Source organism: Balaenoptera physalus (genome assembly GCF_965194825.1).
Source record: "Balaenoptera physalus genome assembly, chromosome: 3".
NCBI classification, from domain to species: domain Eukaryota; kingdom Metazoa; phylum Chordata; class Mammalia; order Artiodactyla; family Balaenopteridae; genus Balaenoptera; species Balaenoptera physalus.
In genome coordinates this window covers 168,318,740-168,335,169 of record NC_138890.1, presented here as the reverse complement: position 1 = coordinate 168,335,169, position 16,430 = coordinate 168,318,740, and the positions used below count along the sequence as shown (strand labels likewise).

At 39.0% G+C, this 16,430-nt stretch overlaps 1 protein-coding gene across 1 annotated transcript in view; it reads right to left on the bottom strand.

Moving 5' to 3' along the window:
* CTNND2 (catenin delta 2) overlaps positions 1-16,430 on the bottom strand; it is a 943,287-nt gene that overhangs the window by 124,078 nt on the left and 802,779 nt on the right. Inside the window, exon 15 of the mRNA XM_082458356.1 lies at positions 6,748-6,921. Coding sequence (XP_082314482.1) covers positions 6,748-6,921 — 174 coding nt within the window. The remainder of the gene's footprint in view (positions 1-6,747; positions 6,922-16,430) is intronic.

The following is a 16,430-nucleotide window of genomic DNA, read 5'->3' as shown; positions in this document are numbered from 1 at the left end:
CTCTCTGCATTTCGCTTTGTATAGTTTCCACTGCCATCTTTAAACTCATTAATCTTTCTTCAGCAATGTCTAACCTGCTGTTAATCCCATTCCATGCATTTTTTTTCATTTCAGACAGTTTATTTTCAACTCTAGACATTTTATTTGGTCCTTTTATATATTTTCCACGACTCTAATGAACTTTTTGAACACATGTAGTAGAGTTACAATAACTGCTTGCCTGCTATTTTTAACATCTTTGTTGGTTCTGAATTGGTTTTGAATGGTTGATTTTTCTCCTCATTACGAATCACATTTTCCTGTTTATTTGCTTGTAGGGTTATTTTCAATTGGATGCCAGACATTATTAATTTTAATGCATTGGGTGCTGGATATTTTTGTATTCCTATAGGTATTTTTAAACTTTATTCAAGGATGCAGTTAATTTACTTGGAAACTATTGATTTTTCTGGGTCTTACTTTTAAGATTTGACAGGAAAGACTAGAGCATATTTATCCATGGCTAATTATACCTCAATACTGAGGCAAGACCCTGAGAGTATTCTTCCCAGTGATCCATGAATTATGAGGTTTTCCTGTCTGGCTCTTGGAAATGCACATTATGCCCATTCCTGTGTAAGTGTCAAGTTTCATTCTGTCTAATCATTTCAGGAGGTTGTTTCTTCAGCCTTGGGTATTTCTCTCACATGCATGCACTGACAGATCTCTGCTGAATATTTGAGGGGGATCCTCTGCATATTTCTAGGGTTCTTTCTATGTGTGGCTTTCTCCTCTTTGGTGCTCTGTCCTATGAGCTCTAGTCACCTTGGTCTCCCTAGATACTCAGTTCCATCTCCTTAGCTCAGAGAGTCTGAGGAGCTCCTCCTGGGTTCCTAATCTTTGTGCTGTGGTCTGGAAACCCTCTCAAGACAGTGAGCTGGGACAATCATAGGGCTCAGCTTGTTTATTTCCTGTTTCTCAGAGATCAGTTTCTTCATTGACTAATGCTTAGTGTTTTAACAACCATTGTTTCATATATTTCTCTGGCGTGTTGTTGTTGTTGTTGTTATTATTACTACTTAAAGGAACTTGGTGCTCCATCTTGGCATCTTGGGTGGAAGTGGAAATCCCTCAGCTTTAGCTGTTTCTACAGTTTCTGAATGTAATTCTGTAACTTAGCACTTTGCTATTCAATGACAATGATGAAAGTAGAGCCAAACTATCCAAAAATGGGCTTACTCTGTAGTCAGTTTGGATGCATGTGGCATTTCTAATACAGCCCTCGGCATCAGTACTATTTACTGGGGTCTTAGAAGAAACCACTAAATATTGTGTGATTAGAACCAGTGACCTGGTGGTGACCCTGGCTCCTCTCCATCTCCTCCTGAGGTTGGGCCCATCGTCATTCTGCCTCAGGCTGGGCATCAGGTCCAACTCAATGTGTTGTCTCTAGGAGCCTGCTGATTGGGCAGAGTCCTCAGATAACCTCTGTGTTTATTTTGGCCCCATTTCTAACCCATTAGGCATGATGCTTCATGTCCCATTTTCATCATGATCTTTCACCACCCTGTTTCTTTGCATTTAAACCTTATGCTTTATATCACACTGTTAACTAGGACCAAGACCTTTGTCTTGGATGTTAAACCATGATTTTTAATTTTATTTTTTGCACTCCACTCATCTGCCCTGGTTCACTTCTAATGATACACTAATTGCTAAGCTACACTAAATTCAATGCCTTCAAAGCATTGCCCCTGTCCTTAGGAACAAGTCTCAAATTTCCCAGTTCTCTTATTTTTTATTCATTTGTGCCACATGGCCAGAGATTCTGTTTCCTTCTCAGTAAATCTACGTTGCTATCATGTTACTTCATTAAATATTAACAGATTAATATCCAAGTATCTCTTTATTCCATCTTACTTTAAACATAAACGGGCAACTAATAGACTCTCTGAGAATAGTCACATTTTAGGGAGAAAACTAACCATACAAAGATATCTAAAATGTTTGACTTAATAGCAAGTACAGATCTATTTCTACAGTTCTAATCCTGAGTTTTCAGAGAGTTCAATTACAATAAAAATAACCCATAAATGGGAGTTGAAAGAGCATTCATTCACATTTTGGAACTCCTCTATTATAACTGACTGTTTTAATATTCTGTGACAAACAAAATCGTTTTACTGTAAATGAGAAAAACGTAACCAAACTCCATGTTAGCTAATAAAAACATTTCACTTTGCTTCTGCCATTATGTTTTTCTGATGCTCGTAAACCAAGTAATGAGTGTTTTAAAGTTTAAAAAGTATTTGGGCCATTATGAAGATCTAGCTTGCTAGTCAATTTGTCACGGAAAAAGAGTGTGCACGATCTCCCCATAAAGAGAAGTTATTGTTTCAGATGATGAGGTCTATAAAAAGCTCTCTCCATGCAAAATTCTGGTGTTTTACCTTCACATGTCTGCTTTTGTTTGGGCCATAAACATTAAGGACACTTAAAAAATGCCACTAAATTTCAACAGTTGCTATAAAAACACATTCTTAGAACCCTAGCTTTTAGATGGTAATGCTGTCTGCATGAAATTTGATGCTGTTTCTGTGTCCTCAGTCAATCTTTTAATTGTTCAGTTGTTTTTTATTTTTTTACTTAAATCAAGCTTTTTTAAAGTAAGGATTTCTTTGGTTTTGATACAATTTATTCTCGATCTTTAAAAAATTATAACTATTTATCAGTGTTTGGCTTAATGATAATCTTCTCAAATCATTCCTATAGATTATCTATCTTTCCCTCCCACATATTCCCTTACCATTTAATATGGTACATTAATAAATTATACAAAAGATGATGATAACATGATTGACCTTTATGCATACTTGTGTATTTATATTTTGATAAGAAAATTCTTACATAAGTACGTATATTTATAACTACGCACAAATATGTCCTAACGGCCCTTTGCCCTGCCTGAGGACTACCCCATTTGTCTAGAGTTATCAGGAAAGCCAGTGTTTCCTATAAGTAAGGTTGACATCCTGAGACTCAAAATTCTACCTTAACCATTGGGATAAAAGTCTTTCTAAAATGCTTTCTGTCTTCTAAAGTTACTAGTAATAATTAAACATTTTCTGATAACAGAGGGTCAGCATTATGACCATCCGCGATTAGAATAAATGAAACAGCTGAAACATTGAACGGCCTCTGACATTTTTTTCTTTCTTGCATCTTTGTATTTACTTCTTCTAACTCTTCTATCTTTTCACTTTGCCGTCAGGGTGTCTACCCTACCTTCTTAAGGCAGATCTGTGTGCCTGCTTACAAGAGTAACTCCTTGTATTTTTTAATTTGTTGCTTGAAATCTGATGAGGGTTGGGAAATCTGAGAGTCATAGTTGTTAAACTTTGTCTAAAGTACAGAACAGCTTTTGTGATGTTGATTTCAGCTGTTCCAGACCATTCTGCCTCTTTCTCAGTGGTCTCTATTAGTAATAGAAAAATTTACCAGATCAGTGCATCTGGATATGTGGGGATAAATGTCCTGAACTAATGTTCAGGGTTATGTACTGAAAACAGTCAGCAAGATGTTATTGCTAGAAAATATTGAGAATTTTTATCAGACTTCTTCCATAATTCTCATTGTATAACCCAAAGTAGGAGAGAATTTTTGAATATCAAAATAGTATAAATCAGTATAAAATAAATTAGTATAAAATAGTATAAACTATAAATTTATTGTTTTATTACTCTAAACACCTAAAGACCCAGACATATCTCAGCAGCTTGCCCAGCTGACCTGGCTACCTTGAGATACAGAGCCTGTGTCTTTAATTACCACTCTAAACAGCAAGTCCAACACTGCAGCAGGAATTGTGGAACTGGGCAATGATATCAAAATCTGCATCCTGAAAAGCACTGATGAGTCTGGAAACTGGAATGAAAATAGTTCTCCCAAAACTCCTCCTTTCTATCAATTTTAGATTGTACTGACTACATATTCCCATCTGAATCGAAGGACCAAATAAAGAATCATAAAGTGTGACCATTTGAAGATGGCCTGGTCACAATATGTGCTATTAACTGCTTAGTGACTGATAGATGTTTATAAATATAAAAGACTGTTATCCACAAGGAAGACATCTGGACATAGACACGAGTTCAGTTAAAAGCTCGTGTTTGAGCATTATTGCTCAGCCAAGCATAGAGCTGAGCAGTGGGGTACAAAGAAATAAATGGACCGGGTTTCTGCCCTTAGAAGCCTTATAGACTAGATTGTCTTCTAGAGCACATGCTTAGTAACTCAACAAGGACTCACATGAATAAATGAATGATTGGTGACACTGATCCTTGAATGTGGTGTTGAGATGTGGTACAGTCTTGGTATGTGACATGTCTTTTTTCTCTGGCTGCTTTTAAGATTATCTCTTTACTACTGATTTTGAGCAACTTGATTATAATGTAACTTGGTATAACTTTTCATGTTTCTCTTAGAGTTTCTTGAGTTGCTTAGATATGTGAGTTTGCAGTTTTCAGTAAATTTGGAAAGTTTTCAACCATTATTTCTTCAAATAGTTTTTTCTGTTCTCTTCCTCCTTTCTCTCCTGTTTTGCTTGGTTCTCCATTTACACATACATCAGGCCACTTGAAGCTCACTGATGAACTGTCAATTTTTTTTTTCTTTTTCCTCTGTGTTTCATTTTGTATAGTTTCCAGTTGCTATCTTTCAGTTCACTAATCTTTTCTTCTGCAATGTCTAATCTGCTGTTGATCCCATTCCATGTATTTTTCATTCCAGATGTTGTTTTCAACTCCAGAAGTTTTATTGGTATCTTTATAAATTTTCCATGTTTCCAGTTAACTTTTTCAGCACATGGAACATAGAGTTTAACTTTTAAAGCAAAGGTGGAAGTCTTACATTCAAAATCCTCTAGAGGTCAAAGACATTTCTCCATTTTTAACTTGTTCTTATAAAAACCTAAGTGTTTCTCAAGTAAAGCAATAATTCATTAAAAAAAAAATCAAGAGATGGCAAACTTGACTTGCCACCATCTAGATGGCTTTGCATTTCAGGTCAGACTCAGGCCTGGAACCCAGAGCTTCTCTTCCCATCCCCTTCTAATCCATCCTCCAAGGCCAGGGAGCTGGGTGGGGACTTGCAGCAACTTAGTGCTCTTGGGTATATACAGTGACAACCCCTTAGCCTACAACATCCTGCATCTTTGCATCTAGTGTTGCGACTGATCTGCATGATGTGGGGTGAAGCCGCCATGATCTCCTCCTCTGCTTAAAGACGATGCATCTGAGAAACACTGAGGTGCTTTAATTTTCCCAGGACCACAAAGCTTAGAAAAGTTAGAGCCTAGGTTTGAATTGTGTTCTGAGTTGAAGCCTCCTAACTTTAGAGGGAAGTTAATGCTAAGGGCAAGTTCAAGGAAGTGACTTCCATTACTATCTCTTTCCTACTTATGCAAGGCTATACTCTGGCATTCTTCCTGGTGCGACTCTACTTTTGAAGCTTTTCTCTGGTTGAAAGCAAGAGACAAATTCACTTCAAGCCCAGCCCAAAGTGAATTCTTCAGGTACAACATTAGTGATGCCTTATGGGCAGGGAGGGAAAGGGATAATTATGTTCATTCCTAAGACTCTCAAGAGAAGAGGTGAGCCCGCCATGCATGAGTAAGTAGCCAGCTCCTGGGAAGTATCATCAGGGGCTGGGTCCCAAGAGCTGGGATGTCACATCCAAGAAAGAAAATGCTGCAGCTGACACTATAGCAATGGAAAGGAAGATGGCAGAGAGAGAAGTGACGGGAGGCAGGTGTTGGAAGGTATAATAAGAAGGGAATGTATTATTATACGATATTGAAGCCGATACGTGTGATACCCATGGTACTGAGCTTCTGAGAGTTATCTGTAGCTATGTGTCTATATTAATACTGTTTTGAAGAAAATGAATGGTAAAGAAAAGAGTGATTTATGAATATCCCAAACCCCAGGCATTGATATTAAATGAATGAGGAATTGAAGGTGGAGGTCTTGATATTTTCCCTATATGCCCTCAGTTCTTCTAAGGGGTTACACTCTCTTGTGCGATAAGGCAAGTTAGCCCATGTAACTATTAGTGACCAAACTAAAGAATTCTTTGCTATCATGAATCCGTTTCTACCCACAAAGAAGGTCATGAAAAATTTTTGGTGAGAACTGACCTGGAACAGTGTGTATTTGTAAAGACCCAGAGAAAAAGACCCTCCTAACCTCTTTCCCAATCATACAATTGCTTTACTGTAACCTTTTGCCAAAGATAAGTATTTTCCTCTGTAATCCTGTAATTTAAAAATGCAAGAGGTTCTTTTCCTTTGGGGACAGGACCAGCTACAACATTACAGGATTCACAGGGGTTTTCGTATGACATGTTTGGGTATCAGCTCCCTTAACTGTCAATGACAGTGCTTTGAAAAGTCTCAACATGTCAGTCTCCCCTGAAAATGAAGTAGTTCAGCTACACAAATAGAACAGAAAGCATTCACAGCATCTTCAATGACTATACTTACATCTATTCCTCTGTGTTTTGTAGCGATCTTCAACGACCCCTGAGCCCTTAAGAAGAATTTTTAAAAGAAATACCTTTCTAAGTCCAACAGTTCAATGGAACTGGTCTTTCTCTAACACCCTTAGAAACTTTATTAGAATTGCACTTCTCAAAATTGGACTTCTCATATTTCCTAAGGACCTTCTCATCGTTCCAGATTTCTTTCTTATTGTAACAAACTCATCATACCTTCCAGCTCCCTGCAGCCAAGTTCTGCAGGGCGCCTGCCGCCCCTTCCAGCGTGTCTGCATTTGAGCACTCAGAGAGCAGTGTGAGGTAGGGTTTGACTATGGATGGGTGCCACAGCATCTGGATCCCTTTTGGTGGTTCTGCACAGTCTGGAAGAGGTCCTACTCCATCCCACTGGTGGAAGAGAAATGAGAGAGTAAACATCTTTAACATCTTTACACTTCCCAGTATTGCCTTCGGCAAACATCAAAGACAAAAACAAAAGCAGGGTGTCATGACATTTGGTGAGCATCTACTGTAGGTAGGATACTGCATCAGCAGTCCAAGGACCACCAAAAATGGGAGAGCCATTCCTGCCCACCGAGAGCTTATGATGGAGGGTGGAGGGGGTTGGAGCATGTACATAAATGAATGTAACTGGCAGTAGAATGGCTAAGCCCTCTGAGAACAATTCTAGCACACTGCTACAGGAAGGAGGGAGAAGAGATGGGTTAATTTTAATCGGTCAGGGTGGAAGAAAGCTAAACATCAAGGCACCATACTTTACAGTAAGCATACTATAGGCATAGCATAGTAGTTAGTAACTATCAGATGCCCTCACTTCTTATACACAAGTGTTAACTGTGATAAATTCCTATATCACTTGTAAAATACATATTCTGTCATTGCATCTATGGGCGTCAAACAAATGACAGAATGGACAAAGGAGAGAAAATTGTTATGGTTTATTACATACGTTGACATGAGCTATAAGCAAATTTTGATCTTATAGAAATTCTGATGTTTGCTTTGAATTGAATCTAATAAATAACAGAATATGTAATTAAAAATTAATTACATATACATTTTAAATTATGGATTATATGCACAAAGGCATATCAGTAGAGCCTTAAAAATGATAGCTATGAAGATCATGTAGCAATTTAGACAAATGTTTATGATAAAAGTTAAATAAACAAAGCAGGATGCAAAGTAGTAGGGGGTTTGTGTTTGATTCCAAATAAAATGCATAGTAAAAAAATGTAATGATAATAAAAATTTATTAATAAAGTGTTTGTCTTTCATTTTTTTCTACCTTTCTAATTTTCTATTTTATTATCCTTATAATTTAAAAAATATTAAAAGTTCCAATAATGATTCTGATCTTTGATCACACATAGCCTTATTCTTTCATTAAAAATAAAGGCAATGAGTATAATGAGGGTAGAAATAAAGTAATATGTGTAGAAAAAATATTCCCATATTCATTTTTGAGAAAAATCATAGTAAAACAAAAGAATTACTTTATAGTATCAGAGTGGGAATATTAAGTTATTTAACTGCTTATTTGTGTTTATTAATGATTGCTTAAAACATAATCTAAAAGACATATATATCAATACTAAGCTTTCTCACAGATATTTTATGTACATACATATATGTGCACCTGTGTCCATATATATGTATGTATACCTATGAAAACAAAATTGTATTTCAGTCACAAATAATTTCAAGAATTCTATCACTTATTTTCCAAAAGAAAAATTAAGTGCAGCGTTGGTGGTATAGTGGTGAGCATAGCTGCCTTCCAAAAGAAAAATTAAAAAGTCACGCCTTCTTTTTCTCAACTATGATACGGCTTAACTTAGTTCAAGGCTAAAGCTCAGAGATGAATGACATCCCATCGACGGGTGGCGGCCATCCCATTAAAGGTCATTTTCATTCAGAGTGTCACTCTATCTCAACTTTATAACAAGGACACTCAATGTGGGGATCTTCCTGTTCTTTCAACCAAAGCCACTTCTAAACCCTTCAAAGCGGACTTTGCACCTGTACACAGCCTATCAATAAAACCAGTCCATCTCTTTTAAATACATAACAAAACAAAATTGAAAGAGTCAACTTGTCACATTGCTCCTGCTTCATTATTTGAGACTGGCTCACTGCACCAGATAGAACGAGAGCACTAGGCAAAGATAACAGCCCTTTTGTAGATTTGATGACTTTGATGACGAAACAGGAGTGATATTGTCTTCTCAAAGGAAACCAGCCGGGGGTATTGAATCTCTCAGCTAGCTAGTGCAACAGGAAATGCAAAATTATGTCTTTATTTTTTTCATTTTGTTATCTCAATACTTTTAAGCTATCATTTTCATATAAAGATTTAGATTTCATATAAAGATTTAGAACTCAGCAAGGATGGAATTTCCCTCTCATGTAAGAGCCAACATAACAGCATGAGGTATAGAGAAGTTTTATTTGCATGCTCATTACAACATGTGACAGACAAACTGTAAAAAGAGCAAAGAAAAAAAAAGCTGTGTTATCATTTGCTGGGTTTCATCTGGTTCTTTTTTTCTAACTTCTGGGCAAATAAAACAGGACAAATGGCTAAATCAGTAGACAATTTTCTTCCGTTCTGACATGTGATCTATGTAGCTCTTAAATACCTTTTATTACAATCCTTTCTTAGTGGCTACAGAGAGAATCTGAAGGAAATAAAAGGAAAACTGATGTGAATATGGATAGCCTTTGACGGCAACAAAAGAAGTTCAAAGGGGATTCTCTGCTGTTTCAGAACGCTGATGGCACCCTGGCACATCGACACAGAAGATAAAGAACTATTTCAAAGCCAGTCAGTGTATCCTGCCTTCATCTGGGTACTTTATTCAAACTTTTATTGAGTTAATAGGGAAAGAAGTATCTATCAACTGTCCATTAAAAAAATAGATTTTCATCACCTATAAAAGACCGGAAGTCTTCTTTAAAAGTTGTGCTAACACACCTGAGGTCATGTCGCCTAGCCAATCAATACCAACAGGACTACAGGGCAATGGTGACATCAGGATCAGACTGAAGTTGTGAAACAGTTCTGCACGTGAAAACGTTTAATGCCAACCTTCTTCTAGAGCGAGGATCCACGAGAAATCAAGGGATATGCAACTCTTTTACCAAAAAAATGGAAACACATCATTTATAAATTTAAATACAAGATGAATTTATCCTAAAATTTCTTCAAAACTGCCACATGGCTTGAAGGCATGCAGTGGCTAAATCTTTAACACAGTCAAAACACTGATCACCCAGCTATTTAGCCCTAAGAACACAGAACTTAAATTTATAAATAAGCCTTATGCAAACTGTATTTGTTTTTGACTGTACCTTGAGGGCATATTACCAAAAATTTTCTAAGAAGAACTTGAAATATGAAAATAATATATAAAGAAACAAAATGTTGTCAGGTCAGGAGGGAGAACTTTCTATGTAATAGAGACAAAGCACAACCAACGAAGTATTTCCAGGAAACCAACAGGGGCAAAGCTAGCAGAGTATTTTTTTATTATATTGGCTGCATTCTTGCCAAGTTGTGACATATAAACACACACACATACACGCAGAAGTGTGTGTGTGTGTGTTTATATGTCTTCATTTATCAGGTTTAAGTTTAAAAATCAAACAGAAATTAGACAAAGGGAAAGCAAAAGAAAAAGGAGAAAGGCATTTGTGGTTTTAAAAAGTTTTCTTCCAGCACAGGGGAAATGTTGAGTGGAAATATCCCTTCCTCCTCATAGTTTTACTACTTAGGCTTGAGAGTTAAATAAATGTTCCTTAATTTTAGGCACATTTAAAATTTTATCTGCTATATTTTAAAGAATAAAACTTGCAAAAGTTCTATCTGTTCTTGATTCTTAAAGTTAGTACTTAAGTGTTCAAATTATACTTTATGCAGGTCATTCATGTTATTAAATAGGAAAAAACCCTGATAATCTCTAGCATTAAAGCTCCTCTTATTCATTGTCTTATTTATAGGAATTGAGAATTTACAAATATACTTCGAGTTTAAGAAATTAAGGATTGAGTGGGTTATATCAGAGTATTTTAGATTTTTTCCACAGATTATACTTTGGATTGGGACTTCCCTGGTGGCGCAGTGGTTAAGAATCCGCCTGCCAATGCAGGGGACACAGGTTCGAGCCTTGGACCGGGAAGATCCCACATGTCGCGGAGCAACTAAGCTCATGCGCCCCACTACTGAGCCTGCGCTCTAGAGCCCGCGTGCCACAACTACTGAAGCCCACACACCTAGAGCCCATGCTCCGCAACAAGAGAAGCCACCACAATGAGAAGTCCACGCACCGCAATGAAGAGTAGCCCCTGCTTGCCACAACTAGAGAGAGCCCACATGCAGCAATGAAGACCCAACACATCCAAAAATAAATAAAAAAACAAAAAACAAAAAACAAAACCTTTGGATTGAATGTTCGTGTCCCACCCAAACTCATATGTTAAAGCCTAACCCTTAATGTGATGGTATTTAAAGGTGAGGCCTTTGGGAGGTAATTGGGTTTAGATGAGGTCATGAGCGGTGGGGCCCCTATGACGGGATTAGTATCCTGATAGATGAAGAGGCCAGAGCTTTCTTTCTGCCATGTAAGGACACAGCAAGAAGATGGCCATCTGTGAATCAGGAAAGAGGCTCTCAATAGACACCGAATCTGCTGGCCCCTTGGACCTCCAGCTTCCAGAACCGTGAGAAAGAAATGTCTGTTGTGTAAGCCACCTGGTCTAGGGCATTTTGTTACAGCAGCCCGAGCTGAGCAAGACAGAAGTCACAGTAAGCACTAAGAAAGTTTGGTTTCAGTGTTACGAGGACCCTCCAGCTACATCCTGGCTGTCCTGCCCTGGAATCTCTTTTGGGGACACGCTGGCAGCAAAGAAGGAGTGAGTAAGGCAGGATTATGCTGACAGTAGATCACAGAACAAACCAATAGACTGACTTGTCATCCCAAGTAGCACCACATTCCCTAACATATTATCAGCACTTTTGTTTTTCAGTTATATATATATATATAAATTTTCAGCTATATATATATATGTATATTTATCAGACTATTTTCCATTATAGGTTATTACAAGATATTGAACATGGTTCCCTGTGTTATATAGTAAATCCTTATTGCTTATCTATTTTACTTGTAGTATTGATAGTTGGAACCTGTCAATCCCATACTCCTAATTTATCCCTCTCCTCCTTACCCCTTTGGTAACCATAAGTTTGTTTTCTATGTCTGTGAGTCTATTTCTGTTTTGTAAATAAGTTCATTTGTATCATTTTTTTAAGATTCCACATATAAGCGATATCATATGATATTGGTCTTTCTCTGACTTACTTCACTCAGTATGACAAACTCTAGGTCCATCCATGTTGCTGCAAATGGCATCATTTCATTCTTTTTTATGTATCAGTACTTTGCTTGACTGGCTTTAAATGTATGACTGTACAACTAATATCAATAAAACAAATGAGCGAACAGTTTATATCATTCACTATCCAAAATTGTTAGAATTGAAAATATGTATTCTCTCTCCAAGAAGGTAGTGCTCAAACATTTTTAAAAAGGAAGAGAATAAGACGCTCCCATGTTAGAAGCCAAGGGTCTGCTGAAATCTGGCCACAGTGGTTTCTGATGTGGTCACGGTCAGGGAAGGAGATACACAGTGGCCATTGACTGTAAGGAATGCCTGCTTAGGAAGAAAATCACACACCTGTGGGAATGGGCTCAACGTGTGGGTTTTTAAAAAAAGCCTTTCTTTAGACTGGCTTTTAATACTTTTACTTCTGCTTAGGACTTAAATTCTATTTTAAAGATTTCTCTCTTAGCTGGTTTGAGGATGGAATCATGGAAGCCGTTTGCTCCTTATAAGAAAAGAGAGGACTGACTTAGGGATAAAAATCAGAAAGTTCAGGGACTTCCCTGGAGGTCCAGTGGACTGTGTGCTTTCAATGCAGGGGGTGTGGGTTCGATCCCTGGTCGGGGAACTAAGATCCCACATGCTGCGAGGTACCGTAAAAAAAAAAAAATCAGAAAGTTCAAAAACCAGAAAGTAAAGATGTGTGTACACTTTACAAAGAGACTGTGTAAATGGATTCTTTAGGGGATGGTGGTTCACGAGATTAATTATTACATTCATAAAAGCCCCTACTGAATGAGAAGAATTAACGAGGGAATTTCAGCTCCTCCCTCTGAAGGAGCTTACTACTACCCCAGTTTCTACTTCCAAGGCACCGGGTTAGGTACCACGGACACGCTAACAAGACGTTCTCACCTACATGGAAGAAGGATTTACATTCTGGGAGGAGCGCTGCTAAAATACACAGCTCCTACTGTCGCATATGTCACAGCCATTCCAGTCTACGTACGGAAAAGAGCTTTCGCTGCTGTATCTTTGGAACACAAATAGAAAAGGCCTCTTCACCAGCGGAAGGCATCTCTAGTGCCTAAATTTCTCTACCAATGACAGAGAATGACAGTCAGTATATGCGCAGGCTCATTTCTCTTTTAAAGGGATTTCAGTGACACAAATGGGCCAGAGGTACTGCAAGGGAAAGGGGGTGGATGTGCAGTGACAGGAAAACAGTCTGATGTTAAAATCCCACTCTTGCCTCCCCGCTGAAGTTACACATCACAGAATGTAGGAAGAGAAGATGTCTAAAATGGTAAACTGTCAGGGAATGTTCCTTCATGCAGGGTTTGGGTAAATTAGGCTGCAACCTAAACACAGTCCATCCACTGTTGGCCACTTTTGCTTGATTAGGTTTGAACAGCAGTTACTAACTGATTTTTGCCCTGACCGTGTTTCATCATCACTTTCAGCTAATGGGGGGAGGGGAGGAGGAAAAGGAGGAGGGCAAGGGAATGGAAGTAATGGTTATTAAAAAAAAAAAACTCCAAGCAACTGTCAAAAGCCAAAAGAGAAAGGATTTTTGTGTTGACGCTTGGGAATTTGGAAGGAAAGGGTAGCTCGGGTGTCTGACTTCTCCTGGGAGCTGTTCAGAAGATGTCGACTACAGGGAGGCTGGACCTACGGAAAGAGACGACAGAGGTGATAGCCAGTGACTCGTATTCATGTGGTACACGTGTCTCCAGGCTCTCCTTGCAAAAGATACAGGGAACTTTGCATTTGAGAGATTAGAAACCTGTCTTAAAGGTGAGGTCGGCTATAGTGTTTTCCAAACAAGGCTTCAGAACAAAAGACCTTCAGGGACAGCCTTGCTGACTCACCTCCGTGCCTGTGTGGGCGCGCACCCCTCAGGAGAAGGCGGGAGGGAGGCGGGTGATGCTGCCAGCTCCAGAGACTGGCACAAGGCGGCCACTGTGTTGTGACCACAGAGGAGTGTTATCAAGGCTGGTCTGCATCACCGGGCTCGCCTGCCGTTCCCCCAAGTCATCCTGATGGAACCAACTGGAACACCAGTAATGCTCACCTAGAATTCTCTCTGCTCCTAACTTCTCATCCACATCTAGGGAAATCTGGGCTATGACCCACCCCGCTACCTGCTTTGTCAAGGGACTCTGTCCCTGACTCGCCAACTTCCTTGAGGTAGTCCTGTAGTCTTGTTTGTTTATATCTTTGGTGATACATCCCTCAAAGACAGTCTATCTAATACAGTGGTTTTCAACTGGAGTGATTTTAACACCCAAGGGGACAATTGGCAATGTCTGGAGACAGTTTTGGTTGTCACAACTAGGGAAAGCGGTGCTATTGATTGGTGTCTACTGGGTAGAAGCCAGGGATGCTGATAAACATCCCACAATGCCCAGGACAGCCCTACAGCTGGGAATTACCCGGCTCCAAATGTCAACAGTGCCAAGGTTGAGAAACCCAGGTCTAGTCTGTAAGACACAGACTATTGACTAATGGCGTGGAGTACTGAATGGTAAAATGTAGACACAAACTAAATGAGACACCAAAAATTGAGCGTTAAGTCTGTAAACCCACTGAAAGTGGAGAAGCAGCATTTCTAGGTGATGGGATAAATTTTACATGAGAGGTGCAGAAGAAGGAGAAGCATCTCACTCATTCACAGGGAGTGGCAAAGGACAGTCACCGCACAGAAATGTGCAGCCGTGATCTTTGTGGGCGCAGGCGATTTATTGCTTTGAGGACATGAAATAGCATGTCTTGAGTCACCAAGCTCCTGGCATATGGTGAGGTGACAGCAGAGCAAGACTACACTGCTACCAGCCGTGAGGGATGAGCGGCAGCTGAAATCAGCAGATGGCTAGAAAGGAAATGGTATTAAGCCACAAACGAGAAAGTATGATTACTAATAAGGAAACGGAAACTGCCTGGAAGAAAGAAAAACAACCTGTGATATTAGGAAACGAGGACTTCAAAGCATCAAGAATGTCACAAAGGGGCAGATCCATCAGGTGATAATAAAGCAAATCAAAATGTACTCACACTGTCTGTCACTGGCATCCAGAGTGATTAAGACAAATTTTGGCTATGTAGCCAGAGCCTTAAAAGCATTCTTTGTAAAAGTAAAACTAGATGTTTTACTTTTAAGAATTTATCCTTGAAGAGTGATTAAGGATATAGGCAAGATTTAACTACACAGATGTTTATTGCAGTTTATGTTAGTTAAAATTTGGGAGCAACCTAATTTTCTGATCATCGGGGACTGGTTCATGCAACACGGCAGACCCCTACAATGGAATTCTTGGTAGCCCTTCCATATTCTGGTGTAGATGACTCTTTACTGGCAAGGAGAGAGGTCATGCAGAGCCAAGTGATAAAGTGTCTACAACAGCCTGCAGAGCAAGGCAGGGTGGGTGCTGCACCCACAGCTGTCCTTCCCTTTAGTGGTGTGCCAGTCACCTGGCTGCAGGTAATCGGGGGCTACACTGTCTGCAGAGAATTTGCAAACAGCAAAATGGATAAAAGTTGGTCTTTCTTATTAGCACGTGCAGACAATTCTAAACAATTTCAATGATAAAATATCCCTCCTTACCGAAGTAGAGAACTCCTACTGCACCCCCTTAGTATGCCACTGTACCCCTTTTCCCTTTGGTTAAGAGAATGCCCAAGGTTCACCTAGGGTCACGGTTGCCCCACAAAAATACTACACATCCCAGTCACCCCTGCAACTCAGGTGCTAATGTGTCCTATCCAGAAGGAGAGGGTGTAGGCAACAGTGATGTGTGTGACATTCAGCGGGGGCAGTTCTAGAGGAAAGGGTACTCCCCTCTGTCTTCTTGGCTCCATTTCTGCTCCTGGACTCTGGATACAGAGCCATCTTTGGACCATGAGGAGGAGGGCAGCATCCTAAAGAGGCGAGCATGGCAGATCTAAGGAGCCTCCGGAGATTCTGCAGACCAGAGCCGCCAGCAGTGCCGACTTTTAACATTAGCGGGAAATACACTTGTCTTCTCTAAGTCACTATGAACTTGGCTGTCTGATGTGGTAGGATGTGTCTTAACTCACACTCCAACCAATATCGTATAATTGTATTTTGAAAGGTTAAACAAAGCTATGCATAAATACAGAGAGAAACAGATCAGAAAGGATTAGAGGCCCAGGTATACATTTTTATTGTGGCTCACACTAGAAGGGGGAAGATGATCGGGGGGTGTGCATTATTTTCTTCTTGTAGCTTATTGCTATTTTACTCGTATATTATTTACATATTACGTGTGCATGTATTTATTAATATAAATATCTATAAAAATTTTGAAGTTATTTAAAATATTTTTATAGATATAATATTTTTACTTATAATTAATACATATTTTGTCTCAAGGAGAAACTTATTTAAAATTTAAGTAAGTTTAAAATTCAAATCTGCAATGTACTGATTTAAACTAGCAATAAAATTCATTTTTGTGCTTTGGGACATTGATTGCTATTTATTCTCAGAG